Source organism: Coccinella septempunctata, chromosome 4 (genome assembly GCF_907165205.1).
Source record: "Coccinella septempunctata chromosome 4, icCocSept1.1, whole genome shotgun sequence".
NCBI classification, from domain to species: Eukaryota; Metazoa; Arthropoda; class Insecta; order Coleoptera; family Coccinellidae; genus Coccinella; species Coccinella septempunctata.
In genome coordinates, this window is record NC_058192.1 from 13,049,439 (window position 1) to 13,063,374 (window position 13,936).

Sequence of the window (13,936 nt, forward strand, 5' to 3'; positions counted from 1 at the left end):
ATTGCGATCAGAAGGATCCAAGGTTTTTTTTAACTCCAATAAAATAACTTATAAATTCATTATTTTCAAGGGGTTTGAGTAGGAAAATATTTCCAGACTAATGTCCCAGTGTTATTTCGAAAGAAGCAAATATAGCAAGTTTTAACCTGAGGAATTTTAATGATATTAACGAGTTGAATAGGTTGAAATAATAGTTGTACCTAATAAAAACGAGTTATGAAATAATGGAATCGAAAAACCACAATTTATATTAGAACTCCGAGTTTAATTCTTAATTTTCATTGCGACATAAGTTTGTCTTACAGGTAAGGTTCAGGTTCTAACTTTAGTGAGGTCTTTAACGAAGTGCGATTTTTTATTCATAACAATTTCTCTTTTATGTATGTATTTTGACGACCCGAGTTCAATAAAAGTGGTTCCAACTCGGTAAAAAATTTTTTTACTTTCTTTCCGTTCACATTCTCTTTACAGGGAAATTCTGTCATAATCCAAGAGAAGCAGTTTCGTCGCTTGGTTTCGTATTGAAATCAAACGAGTCTTCCAGATTATTGGATTTTGTATATAAAGCAGGCAACCTAAAATACATAAAAATGTGTGCGAACTAGTAGTTGTAGAGGAGTTGAAAACAATTAGAATCTAAATAGTAAATACTCTGTGTAGTCATTGAGTATATTGGGTTCAATACTCATAATGGTGTAGTTCAAATCTCAAGAGTCACGCACATCCGAGCACAAGCCTGCTGTTTGCAAAATAAACAATTTCAAATTAGGATTTCAACAGTTTTACATTTCGTAGAAGTTCTTTTTATTTTTTGTTGGTAGTTCATGGGCGCCCGCAGAAATTTTTCTCAATTTTTCTCAGGGGGGGCAAAATATCATCTACGATTAGTTTTACTGAAAGAAGAATTTCTCTAACGGTGTCTATCAGAATCTCAGGGGGGGCCGTGGCCCCCCCTGGCTCCCCCCTGCGGGCGCCCATGTGGTAGTTCATATTGTTCCAAGTGACGATATTTTCTCACACCTCCTAGGACCTTACATCTTGGTTTGAGGATCTTACGATAACCCACCAGGATCAACCCATACTTTTTTGTATGACTAGATAGGTTTTTATGCAGCTTTTGTTTTCTAGACGCAAATTTTTGAAATCTTTATAGTTGTAACGGCAGTGTCGAGTTCATGTTTCATTTTTCTCAGTAATGGCCCGAAAAATATGTAGAGAAGCAACAGCATCTCTCTCTCGAACAAACATGTTGGAACATTTTGAGGAACTATTGCACTAAGAATTGAAAAAAAATCGACCAGCTTCATATTTCTACATTAATATGTAGTACATTCACATATTTAACAACCTTCTACACCTAAACGTTGGTTTACCAGTTGTGAATTTATTTTCCTGGTGATACACTTGATGTTTTGAACAAGTTTATCCCGAAACGTATAATTTGATTAATATTTCGCAATCTACCCATGCCTACTTCGTATCATGCGTTTTTCTTCAGGGTTATCCAAGGTTTATTTCGAAATTTTAATGGCTTGGAATCTTGCTTTGAATATTCGAAGTATTTTTTAGTGATCAAGGCTCTGTAATAAGTCACAATTTCACAGATTTATTTATTTTATTTTCTTTCAGTAAAACAAGAATAAATCGTTCTCAGTGAGGATGCATGATCGTACTAGTATCTGTAATTGTAGCTTTAGGGATATCAGCAGTCTCATATTTTCAAATTTCAACTGTGTCAGCAGCTTTATCATCGATTACACCTAAAACAAAAAAGGAAATTTTGTTGCGTGTCGTTCTTGGCTAATCTCAAATAAGAACACTTTTCATTTAATCCTCATAGTTATTGCAGATTGCATCAATGAATGTTTTCAGTACAATTGCACCTGAACAGATATTTCTCGGGATCGTATTTTATAATCAATAAATAAGTTAACGGCATGCTTCTTTATTGATTATATTTTCACAGAATATAATTCCACTTCTTAATCGTATTTTATATTTCTAGTCTGCACCTTTTTGGTTAGTGTCATATGAGACAATAACTGCCAAATTAGAAAACAAAATTGTTGGATAGTTCTTCAGTTATGGCATAGCTGTAATAATCAAAAGTTCAGCCTAAATCAATAAATCAACCTTTATCTGAGAAACGAGAACCTTGGCCCATATTAAATTGTTGATTTCGGGCCATTTAGATATCATTCCCGACATTCACCAAAAAACAGTTTTCCGTAGACCACGCTGTATAAGAAAAGATTATACATATTTCCTTGATTAGTTTCTGATCACTTAAGGATAAACATCAATTTTTAATTTTATTTTTTCTGAAAAAAATCTCGAAATATCAGCTATAGGTAATGGGGTATTTTCCTAAATTTCAAAATATATGTTATTAAAATCTTTACACCTCAAATATATCAAAATATATTTTTTTCGAATTTTAACATACTGCATTTTGTCTGTATTCACTTTCGAAAATTCTGATTTCAGAAGTGCTCTCTTATGAACATTCTACGTCATTTTCACAATCCGGCAACGCTCATCGAATCAATAATGGTCATAAAAGTTTTTTAATCATAGACATAGAGACATGGACTGAGCAATGTCAGCATGAAATTGGCTTTTTTTATAGAAAGAGAGAAATGATCGTCGGGAATTTACCTGTCTCTATTTTGTTCACATAGAGGTGAGAGTGTAGACCAATCAAAATTCTAGAAAGAGACAACTGCATTCCCGACGTGCGTTTCTCTCTGTCATTTTTTTAACCGTATTTCATGCGATAGAAAGGGAAGGCACAGTCCATGTCTATATGTCTATGTTTTTAATCAACATATCACAATGAATATCAAGTTTTGTCATCACATTTGACAAGAAAAACACACAATGACAGAAAATGTCATCGATTTTGAGCATAGACATATCTATGTCTATGATTTTGAGAAGGTATAGCATAGACATATAGACTCTATGTCTATGAGGTATAGACACGGATTACAGCATAGACATAGAGACATGGACTGAGCAATGCCAGCATGAAATTGGCTATTTATTAGAAAGAGAGAAAAGCTCGTCGGGATATACCTTTCTCTTTTTTGTTCACATAGAGGTGAGTGTAGACCAATCAAAATTCTAGAAAAAGACAACTGCATTCCCGACGTGTTTTTCTCTCTGTCACTTTTTTTGACCGTATTTCATGCATAGATATAAAGGGAAGGCACAGTCCATGTCTCTATGTCTATGGATTACAGAAACAATTTTATGCAATCTGTGGATATCTTCTTGATCGGTTCCACTGTTGTCAAATTAACAAAAATTACTAGACTTTAGTGAAGGCATTCTACGTCACAAGCTTTCACATATTCGAATGTTTACTAAGTTTCGAAGGGTGTATTTCTGAAAATTCTGAATTTTGAAGCGAATTTTTCAGGTGTTGGATAACTTATGGAAAAGGGTTTCCATAAATAATCTTAAATTCGATTTTGGAGCTTTAGGAAACTTGCCCATTACAAAATCAATACAAGGTTGGATAAATTGTGGGTAGTGAAGATTTTTTCGATAAATACGTGGTTTTTGTGTATTTGATTATGTGGATTGTTGAAATCAGATCATCCAAAGAAGGTGACTCACCCCATGAATCATCGTCCAGTATTGAACTGATTAAAGTAATATATATGTTTTTTCTGACGGTCATATGTAGCCGAAACGTAAATAGAGCGATATTTCAAGAGCGTCCTCTTTACATTATGCATAATGTTAAGTGTCTGATAATCCTTCTCGAAACCTATTACCTATAGATAACAATAAAACGTTGCAAATGACCCATTTGGCTTTCATTGAACATCGGATCCTGTCCGAAAAATAATAATTTATTCATATAACCGCTGGATGTCAATAGGTTATGGCAGTTGTTCTATTATATGCAACGGGTATTATTGAAACACAATCCAGTCGTACGTAGCTTTGAGTTCGTTGTTCTGTTCCATATGCGAAGTCACAGAGTGTCCAGATCTAGGTTGTCGATTTGTTTTCTTGGAGATAGTGGATTTTTTGGTGAGTAATTCTTGAAAAGCGTAGAATGAGAGGGATCTCTTCAGGAAATATAGGTACTTTTAAGAACAAAAATGTCCAGGATCTATCCTAGCTCTCTATTTTTTCGTTGGGAGGAATATTTCTTAATATTGAGTAAAAGGTATTAATAAATAGACGCTTCACTAGCATGCTTACCTAACAAGTGCTGCTACCCTGCAAGTGGAAGCATTTTTCACTTAACTCTATTTAATATGCTTAATTTCCTTTATTCAATTTCTTTTCATTTCTACACAGAAACATTCAGAATATTATTATTATTATAGGTCAGTAATTTCAGTAGAGTCAAACTCTAAACATGCCCTTCAACGCTTCTCTGAGAAATGAGTTTGAAACTATTTATTTACCCTTATTCGCCAAGGGAGAGTTGAGGCAATGTACCTCTTATAAGATCATTGGTCGCATTCAGCGGACGGAGCGCAAAACGCTTCTGCTACCCATCGGTAGCGGTAGCGGTCGGGAACATGTTGAACGTTCGCTGGCAAGCCGAGATAGGATAAGGCAGTCCAACGAGCTGTCACTATCAGCTGATTAGTTGAGAAGTCTTTAGGAAAGACGTAAACAAACGGATTTTTTAAGTTTCGTTAACCTTGTGCTGGTTAAGTCAGTTTTTTTTGTGAAAAACATAACCTACAATTCTGACGAATTACTTTGTTGCTCTAGTATATTTCCTATAACTTATTTAACATCCTTCTTTATTACCTTCCATCAATTTTCATTTCATTTTCCTCAACAAACTCAAGCTCGTGCATCTTCCACACTAAATAACAACTACCTACTCAGTTCAAGTCCAACTTTCGCTCCTTTCCGCTACCGCTACCTAGCACAAATCAAATCCGCTCCCAAAAGTGGCGTCCGCTCCAGAACGTGTTGAGAATGTAGCGCATATGTCACCGAACGTTTACGCTAGCGTTTGGTAACAGTTGCGCAACTGTTTCGTCCGCTGAATGCGACCATTGGTTTCCATTCGCCTTGTCAAATTTCTGTTTTTTAATTATGTTGAGAATCATGAATTTCACGTAAAATATTCATCTAGTCTCGATTATTGCTACGAAACAAAGATGTATATAACAGTAATTTGTTGCAGTGAAAAAATATTGTTTAGGTATGAGAAGATTAAAATATGTTCATTTATGTGTTTTGACTCGAAAAAACACAATTTATCAGAAATTTTAAACATAAAGGAATATAAAAGATATTCGAATTGGGAGAAAGAAGCCAAACTCATCATGGATGCACGTACTATTGAATTGATTGTAGATTCACACAAAAAATTTTGTATAGGATGAAGAATTTTCTATATAATACTATAATATACTACACGTACCTAATAATACAGGACAAAGTGAACGAATTTATCTCAATGAGTTCTAATTATAATAACCGTTTATGCGGTAACTGAAATTTAATAGGAATAACCTTTCAATCCTCCTCTTTTAATGACGACAGAAATTCTGAAGAGAATCTTCGCCAGATTTTTATCAATCACCTATAAAGTATCGATTGAAAACTAATATATTATTCTGATTTCTTCTTTCATAACTATCGACTCGATAAAACTCTAACATGTAAATACTTCTCATTTCATAACAAAACTTAATTTTCCTTGACACAATAACGATAAATATTTCAAGCAGAATTAATAGTCGTTAAAAAAATTTCAACTTCTATAATCATTGCTAGTCTTCGCAGGTTTGCTCTATTAATCTAACAGGAGATGAAAGGTGAAATACCTATTTATTCAGTAATCTTCTACTTAAGCGAAATTTGTCACCATAATCCAAAAATATATTAAATTTCGACCCAATTCAAATGAACAATTCCAAGAAATATCTATTCCTAGATGTTTCAGAAATATTTCAGATGGAGAGAGAACATTAGAATGCTATATTCCAATTATAAGGACCAATGAACAACTCATGTTTGGTTAACAATACCATGGGAAAGATAAATCTACATTGCTGGATTCCTCTTAGAAGTCGGAAAAGAATGATCGCGCATATTAATTATTTTCACACAATTGATATGAATTACGTAGTTTTCAAAATATTCTCATAATTTTTTCTGTTTTTCAGAATTTCCGATAAAGTGATTTCTTACAATAAAATTGTGTGTCCTTAATCAGTGTAACTTTGGCTTTTGGCTTGAAATAGAAGAAATCTTCGCGCTCTCGTTTTGTGTCTGTCTTATGAATAGTTGAATTTCGCATCAACTTTTATTCACTTTAGCTTTCTTTGTTAAGGACTCTAAGATTAACTTTAGTCTGTATCGAAACTATACCCAATACCAATACCAATATGTTTTTGAATACAAAGAAAATATCACGCATAAATATCATTCAATAACGGTTATTGAAAATCACCTTGCTACGCATGTAAATTATTTGCAACGAAGATAAAATTTATCGTGGATTCAAGTCCTTATTTTTTTTGTTATCAGAATTTATTCTTGTGTGATCCTTGAAATAGATTGAAGTGTTTTTGTAATTTTTTCATGTGAGTACGAAATATCATATAATATATGTATAACTAAACATCCAAACTCTAACATGTACATTAGTTCAAAGTAAACGAAATCTCAATTCCAAAAGAGGATGTTTGAAGCAAAAATTGGGGTAGAATAGTAAATTAAAACAGAATTTGTTGTATGATATATTTTTTCCTCAACTTTTAACATCGAAATGGGGCAATGAAAGCTGACCTTGCAGAAACATTGGTACTTAATTTTTGTACCAAATCTCATAAAGTTTGTTTCAATAATTTTGGAATAAAATTTTGGTGAACATAAGGTCATTTCTGGAATGGCTGTGAAAACCTGATTTTGTTATATTACGTCATGATACTACACATAATATAAAGCACTAAGTAGAAGTTACTCACGCAATTCTTTAAGATTTCATAACTTTATTATTAGGGGCTGAAAATAAAAACCCCTTTAGATTTTCCTTCAAAAATTTTCAAAATTATTAATTCCCAGAAAAGTATCGACTGTATCGAAATTTTGAAACAGACTTTTTTCTCCAGAATTAGATGGCTAGATAGATGGATCTATCCCACGAAAACAATTTTTGAAGGAAAATCATAAGGGGTTGTTATTTTGAATCCCTGATGATAAAGTTATGAGATCTAAAAAAATTGTTTGAGTAACATCTACTTAGTGCTTCATATTATGTATCGTTTTATGACTCCGTGTTTTTTAGAACCCGTAAAAAAAATTAAAAATTTTTCAACTCGTCATCACCTTCCAAAAGCTGTATCTAGGAGGGTGGGACGATTTCGAAAAAAATTTATAAGAACTACCCCTGCTTATTTTCGTCGAAGAATATCCCTAAGTCATTCGAATTTGTTTACAGACACCCTGTATATGAATATTATACTATTACTGTTATTCATGTAGGGTTGTAGGATAATCAAATATAATTATCTTTGAAAGAAAGCAAGATTTTCTTGACCTGAATGAATATAAAAATACACCAGGATTAATTTTCCAAATAAACTAATATTCCTATGTTTCCTCGATCCAACCAAACAAAAGAAAACTTTCCAATGCCAAAAATAATTTCCCAAAATATCACGTGATTCATAGTATATCCCTAAGAGACTAAGAGAATTCGTTCCGAAAATTTCACTATGCATACCAAATGAGAGGATCAAGGTCGTCTACCTAAAGATTACAAAAAATATCTGGGTCGTCAGGAATTACCACACCGCAAGAAACTCGGATGCAGCTTCCAACACCTAAAATTTAAAGGACGGAAAGGCAGTTGGTCCATCAGAACGTGGTCTTTCTATTTAGGGATTTCATAAGTATCTTGGTGTTTTCGCTAACATCGAGATTGGTGGAAAACCAAAAGACGATTCAATGAGCAAATATACGTGTTTGTGGTTTGTAAGAAGTGATTGTGAATGACCGTGGGTTCGCTTGGTTGTGTCTTATCGATTCATCTCAGTCCATTTTAGTTATTCTATGCGGCCGGTTGAAACAATAATAGTTGCGAGTGTTTTTTATGAGTCGGTTACCGATCTGCTACTTCCTAAGGTAACTTTTGAAGTATTCGTATTCTGCTGAGATGTTTTAAAATACGAGTTAAGGATGCACGATCAGCTCTTTGTTGAGTTGAGCACTTTTGAAACTATCTGAGTATAAATCATCAAGTCAGATCCCTAGATTTAACTTGAATTTTTTCTTATTAGTGAATACTTTGAAAAACGGGATTGAATTTATGTAATAGTAGTTAGTATGCTTTGGGATGTGAAAATTTTCATAGCTCTATATCACTCCTTCAAAAATTTATCTTAATAACAGTTAAAAAAAGGTTTTCCAATTTGTTATTAATATTCTGCTTCAAAACACTTAGATAAAATCATAAATTTTATTCAATCATATCCAATTCTTTCACGATAGTAGTTTTCGATTTGTTAAAAACAATATGAAACGAGAAAACTTTTTGGTTGCTCTTGAAAAATGAAAAAATTATTTTGGAAGTAACAAATAACCAATCTAACAAACACAACAATCTTATACAGTCACAATATTCCTCTCAACGCCAATGAATTAAACTCGATGAAATAAAATGATGAAAGAGTAGGTAGTGAACAATTTGAATAAAGTAAACTTTTTCGTAATTTCCCACCAATAGTATCCATATAATCTTTACGCCGTGAATTTACGGATTAGTTGATGCATCCGACCATTATAACAATCATCAGGTTCGTTGAAATGATCACTCATATTTATCCATCTACAACGATTTTAATCTTTCGTCTGATTATATCAATTAGTTCAGTTCCTTCTTGTAACTTTTTGCTTAAAGATTGTTCCGGTGAATTTAATCCTACAAAAATATTCTTGCTTATCCAATCACCATGGAATTGTATTTTCCAGGATATTGAAATGTTGGGTTATTTCCCAACAATTGAAAATTGAAAGTTGTTTACTTTTTTATTTATTAAATGGAGAAATTATTCCTTAGGGGCTCCTCAATCATTCAATCAAGGCTTTTGTATTATTTGAATTTCCATAATTATATTGCATATTGAGAGGGTAGGAAAATGGTTTATGGGCATAGAAGCAAATCGTTTTCAGAAGAATGATAGAAACAAATCCGTATATTTCGTTTTGCGGAGGCGGAAAATCACCTTACCATACAGCGGTGTGTTATTTTATCATTAGAAACCGTCAGATCTTGCTGTAGCAACATTACCTGTTATTAAAAATCACGACAGAATAATTGTATATTGATTCATTTTTAGTGATTCATAGTTGGATGGAAAATATTTCGCGAGCTACGAATCATTTTACTCCTTAGATTTAAGGGGCACCTAAGTCCATTCAAGGATAGTATAATAACCTAAAATTTCTATATAATCTGATATTTGAACATCAAGCAAACTCTTGGAATTAATTGATATTGTTTACAGATAAAATTTCGATATGAGTGAATTCAAAATGGAGATAGGGGAAGATGACATCCCTTTCCTCCGACTGAGTAAGGAATATACCCTTAGATTAGATTTGGAAGAATTAGATGAAGAATACAAAAATCGGGCTATTAAAGATCTACGTGAGACACCAGAAAATGTTCAGGAAGCTTTGAAAGCCATAAGACAAATGATAAAGGGTAAATATCACTTGCTAAGTAGAAAGATAAAAATAACAAAAATTCGGAGCAGGAATAAATTTTCTTCATTATATGTATTGATTTCAGATGAGCCTGGATTGAACCTACCGGTAGAAGATGAACAGTTTTTAATCAAGTTTTTGAGGCCCTGCAAGTATTATCCAAATAGTGCCTTCAGATTAGTGAGTTTCTTAGACAGACAATTATTCAGATTTCCTGTGATAACTTTTTAAACTTCATTTCTTTTTCAGATGAAGAAATTCTACACATTCAAGGCGAAATATCCGAAATGGTCGGCGAATTTATATCCTTCACCTCTACGACATGTTTTCGACAGAGAAGTTTTTCAATTTTTACCTACGAGATCTGCAACAGGATCGAGAATAATGATAGTCAACGTTGGAAGTGAGTCAAAATTTCACGGATTAACTAACGAAAAAATAAAAAATATTCAGTTACCCATAACTCCGAAATCATTGGCCGGATCACCATTTATCTCAAGCATTCGGATTCAGTCAAATCCAATCGGGTCAATCATACTTTTTCTGAAAAATCAATCCAAGAGTTTTTCAATGAAATGGAACTCGATTAAATTTGCCCTCAATCAACGAATATCAGGTTAATGTCAAATGCAAATTTTCATTTCAAATAATAGGTAATCCTAATTTATATGCTATTTCTTATATGGTTGAATATTAGGTCATTTCCGTAGGGGTCAACCTGATTGATAACGAAAAAGAGGACGAGCGTGATCTCAATTAACAGTAGCAATCATCGTGGTACAGTTTTGTTTATGTAGGAAGTGTTTTCATATCCGTGATGCTAGGTCAGTTTTTATCAGTGGCGCAGTTAGTTTCATCCCTACAGATTTATCCATATTCCTGAAACATTTATAATAAAACAACAGCATTTACATCACCAAATGAAAGGATACAAGGGTGAAGGTCCAGATGGATTGTAACGATAACACTTTTACGACTGTGTTGACTGAATCCTAATTCAGTGAATTTATGGATGTGCTAAAATCGTCATCGCTTCTTATTCAAAATTGACAAGATCAGAAAACAATGTTATTTGCTGGTGCATGGACGAACACCTTCTTCATGGAATCAATATTCACACTCGTAAAGATTAAAAATAAAACAAATAAAGTCTTGACAATGACCTTAGCTTCAACTACATATCAATGTCAAAAAAACAAGATTTACGGCTAATGTATATCTATTAATCAGGTGTTGTCTTGATGAGTGTTAGTTGAGGAGTTATCTAACGTCTCATATACTAACAAACTCAATTAATTAATTAATTAAAACGGACAACTTATTGAATTGTCTATTGGTTAGCAAAACCTAATATTGGAGTTCATTCAGTGTAATTTTCCTTCCTTCTTGTTTGAAGTTCTTATTTAACTTTCAGCGAAGTGGAATCCGAAAGAAGTAAGTCTAGATGACCTGTTCAGGGCAGTGATGTTATCAATTGAGCTGGCCATGATCGAACCAAGAACACAAGTTTGCGGTGTGCATGTCATTTTGAATATGAAGGGCTTGAGCTTGTCACATGTCTATGTGTTTTCACCGTCTCTCGCCAAGATGATGGTCGATTGGGTTCAAGTAAGTGGAAATTACGTTTTTCTATTAGAGATTTCATTCATTAATGGTATCTTTCCATTGAGAAGGGCATAAATGAATAGATACGAAAAATTCGAATGGTTATTTTAGGGGTGTCTTTTTCTACCCCTTGCAATTATAGGGGAACACCACCAAAATTTTCTGTATTACCTCTTTCAGGTGCCATTTCCAGGGAGCTGTATTTAGATACAGCCCCTGATTAGGCAGGGGCTGCTCAAAAAAAATTCATATAGAAGTCCCTACACTATTTTTGGAGAAGGAGTCACCCCTTTTGCAACATATCCTTTAAAACTCTCTAAATAGCATCTAACAGAACATTTCTACACATTCACTAAAATAATGCAAAATATTTTTTGTAATTTCATATCAATAATAGTTCAAATCTCATTGATAACGTTATTACTAATTCTTAATGAGAAGCACTAACAAGAAACTTCGTTTCGTCTTATTCAAAAGATGCGCTTGATGTTGGGTTTTCTACCTCTGTCCAATTTTTTAGATAATATCATTTATTTTATTTTATTTCAGGAATGTGCTCCAGTGAGATTGAAGGCTATCCATGTGATCAATCAACCTTTTGTTTTCAATGTGCTTTGGGCATTATTCAAACCATTCGTGGGAGAAAAACTGAGACAGAGGGTACGTAGTAGATTCTAAAAAACAAATGCTTACTCTTTAGAATCATTCTTGAAATTGAAATATTTTATGGATGAGACAATATTGAAATTATATTTTTTCACAAATTTTTGTTTTCAGCTATTCTTCCACGGTTCAAACCTCAAACCCTTGTGCGAACAAATCTCTGCCAAATGTCTTCCTCCATATTACGGTGGAATAGCTAATATTCCAGATTTTCCTGGTAGCCTTTTCTCTGACATGCTCGTCTACGCCGAAAAACGATTCGAACGTAAGTGAAGGGTTTCTAATGTGAAAAAATCTGGTACATAAAATATTATTTCTCAGAAACAATTTCCATGACAATCAGCTACTTGAAAATTTTTTTTCCAATCCAGTTTTCATGTAGAGCACAATAGGTATTCTGTACATCTTTCCATGTCAGAGTTTCCGATAATTGAGAATGAAAACATAATAGTGTTTTCAGGGTCAACGACTTGGTGTTGGGACAGTTGACATAAGTAGAGTTAGAAATTCGCCATTTATAACTGAACCTGTTTGATGTTTTCAAATGTTGAGTAAGAGGAAAAGAGAAGAATTAAACGGCTGTTCTCTTATTTTTCAGCCTGCAACATTTACGGCTACGTGAAAGAGAAAGTGGAGGACGGAGATGGAAAAGACTGATTTTGTTTACATAATTTGAGTGTAAATTTATGGAATTAAGCTATAGGAAATTCAAACACATATAAGATCCTTTATATTAGGAAATAAAGAATTTTGTAACAAATATTATTTTTTATGGAAATATGTATCTATGTGAAATTAATCGTTGCTTTCTGATAATCCTACCCATTCTTCTAGAAATTATAATTCCACTATTTCCATTCGAAACATTCCTCCCTTTAGAAAATGGTTCCGGAAAAATGTTAGCAGAATCAACCACTATTCAACGTATGTATAATGTTTCGTGATGTAGTTACGAACAAACAAAAAGTTGCAAGTTTGAATAAAGCTTACTAGTCACATATGCTCTGCCTGAAAAAAATTAAATTTTTGACTTAACTGAATCACATGATTTTCACTAAAACAAGAATTTTAGCACTTCACATGCTACACATAACTTCTTCTAGAGGGCGGAAGTAATAACGCATATAGTAGTATATAAAACTTATCATAGTGAAAATTGAATTTCTTCAGCTTAATTTTGGATTTTCATCATATAGGTCACATGATTCTAACACCTATTTCTTCTCAATTTTTCTCAAGTTTGAGAACTTCTAGCTAGGGAGATAAATGGTTGTTCAGTGTTGTTGTTGAGTGTTGTTATTTATTATTCAAAACTTTCTGAAAAGTTAGCGAAGAAAAGATAGGGAAATTTCGTTCATAAATTTTTATTTATTTCCTGATGAAAAGATATATAAATTATGTTATAGTTAGAGGCGTATAAATATTTCTTGTACATCATTCATTTTTAGGTTAGAGAAATTCGTAATTTCCAAAAGCTGATTGATTTAATTATGATTAACACCTTATCACTATATATTTCTTAAAGTGACAGCCAAATAATACTAACAACTCTAACAAATATTTCATTGTTCCCTGAAGTAATTTATTGCTCTTTTTCTCTCAACTGCGTCTGTAAGAATTCGATCTAAGGTTTTACAAAATATAACCCGATAAAATAACTTATGCGTCGTTGTATTTGTCTGCAAAAATTCATGAATATCATCCTTTTCGTTTCACAGATATTAATTTGGTTTCATACTCCAATCCTGTATATATTACAGCGCAGCATTCGTTGGTGGAATAATTTTGGAATAACTTTTGACGAAAGTCGAAGTCAGTCAATCAGTTTTCAGAGAAGCCTCAACCATCACTTCATATTCCAAAATGATATCAATGTGTATTTTTAAGTTTTTGCATTCTTCCAATCAGCTTGTGTTACATTAGAAATGCAACATCTGGAGACAATAATATAGTTTGTCCCGTT

At 33.0% G+C, this 13,936-nt stretch overlaps 1 protein-coding gene and 1 long non-coding RNA gene across 5 annotated transcripts; one reads left to right on the forward strand and one right to left on the reverse strand.

Moving 5' to 3' along the window:
- Positions 1-1,721: 1,721 nt before the first annotated feature.
- LOC123310654 lies at positions 1,722-3,757 on the reverse strand. Its single transcript, XR_006537390.1, has 2 exons — positions 3,625-3,757; positions 1,722-1,760 (listed from the first exon to the last, which is right to left on the reverse strand). It is a non-coding gene; the product is annotated as an uncharacterized LOC123310654 (long non-coding RNA).
- Positions 3,758-3,893: 136 nt separating this feature from the next.
- On the forward strand, positions 3,894-13,771 carry LOC123310651 (alpha-tocopherol transfer protein-like). 4 transcript variants are annotated; one of them, XM_044894196.1, is made up of 8 exons: positions 3,894-4,047; positions 9,504-9,703; positions 9,791-9,885; positions 9,955-10,108; positions 11,120-11,313; positions 11,860-11,970; positions 12,088-12,238; positions 13,692-13,771. In XM_044894196.1, the coding sequence occupies exons 2-8, from the start codon at positions 9,517-9,519 to the stop codon at positions 13,754-13,756; spliced, it is 957 nt and encodes a 318-aa protein (XP_044750131.1). In that variant the 5' UTR covers positions 3,894-4,047; positions 9,504-9,516; the 3' UTR covers positions 13,757-13,771. The 4 variants fall into 4 exon arrangements, with proteins under 4 accessions (XP_044750131.1, XP_044750134.1, XP_044750133.1 ...); XM_044894199.1 differs by lacking the exon at positions 13,692-13,771 and adding an exon at positions 12,572-12,772 and having other exon boundaries at positions 3,895-4,047; XM_044894198.1 differs by lacking the exon at positions 3,894-4,047 and adding an exon at positions 6,558-6,578.
- The last annotated feature ends 165 nt before the right edge of the window (positions 13,772-13,936 follow it).

Excerpts from the sequence above, each read along its gene's own strand:
- LOC123310651 (XM_044894196.1), top strand. The coding sequence starts at position 9,517 with ATGAGTGAATTCAAAATGGAGATAGGGGAAGATGACATCCCTTTCCTC. Across the intron at positions 9,886-9,954 it reads CAAATAGTGCCTTCAGATTA|ATGAAGAAATTCTACACATT; the intron begins GTGAGTTTCTTA and ends TTTCTTTTTCAG. Across the intron at positions 11,314-11,859 it reads TGATGGTCGATTGGGTTCAA|GAATGTGCTCCAGTGAGATT; the intron begins GTAAGTGGAAAT and ends ATTTTATTTCAG.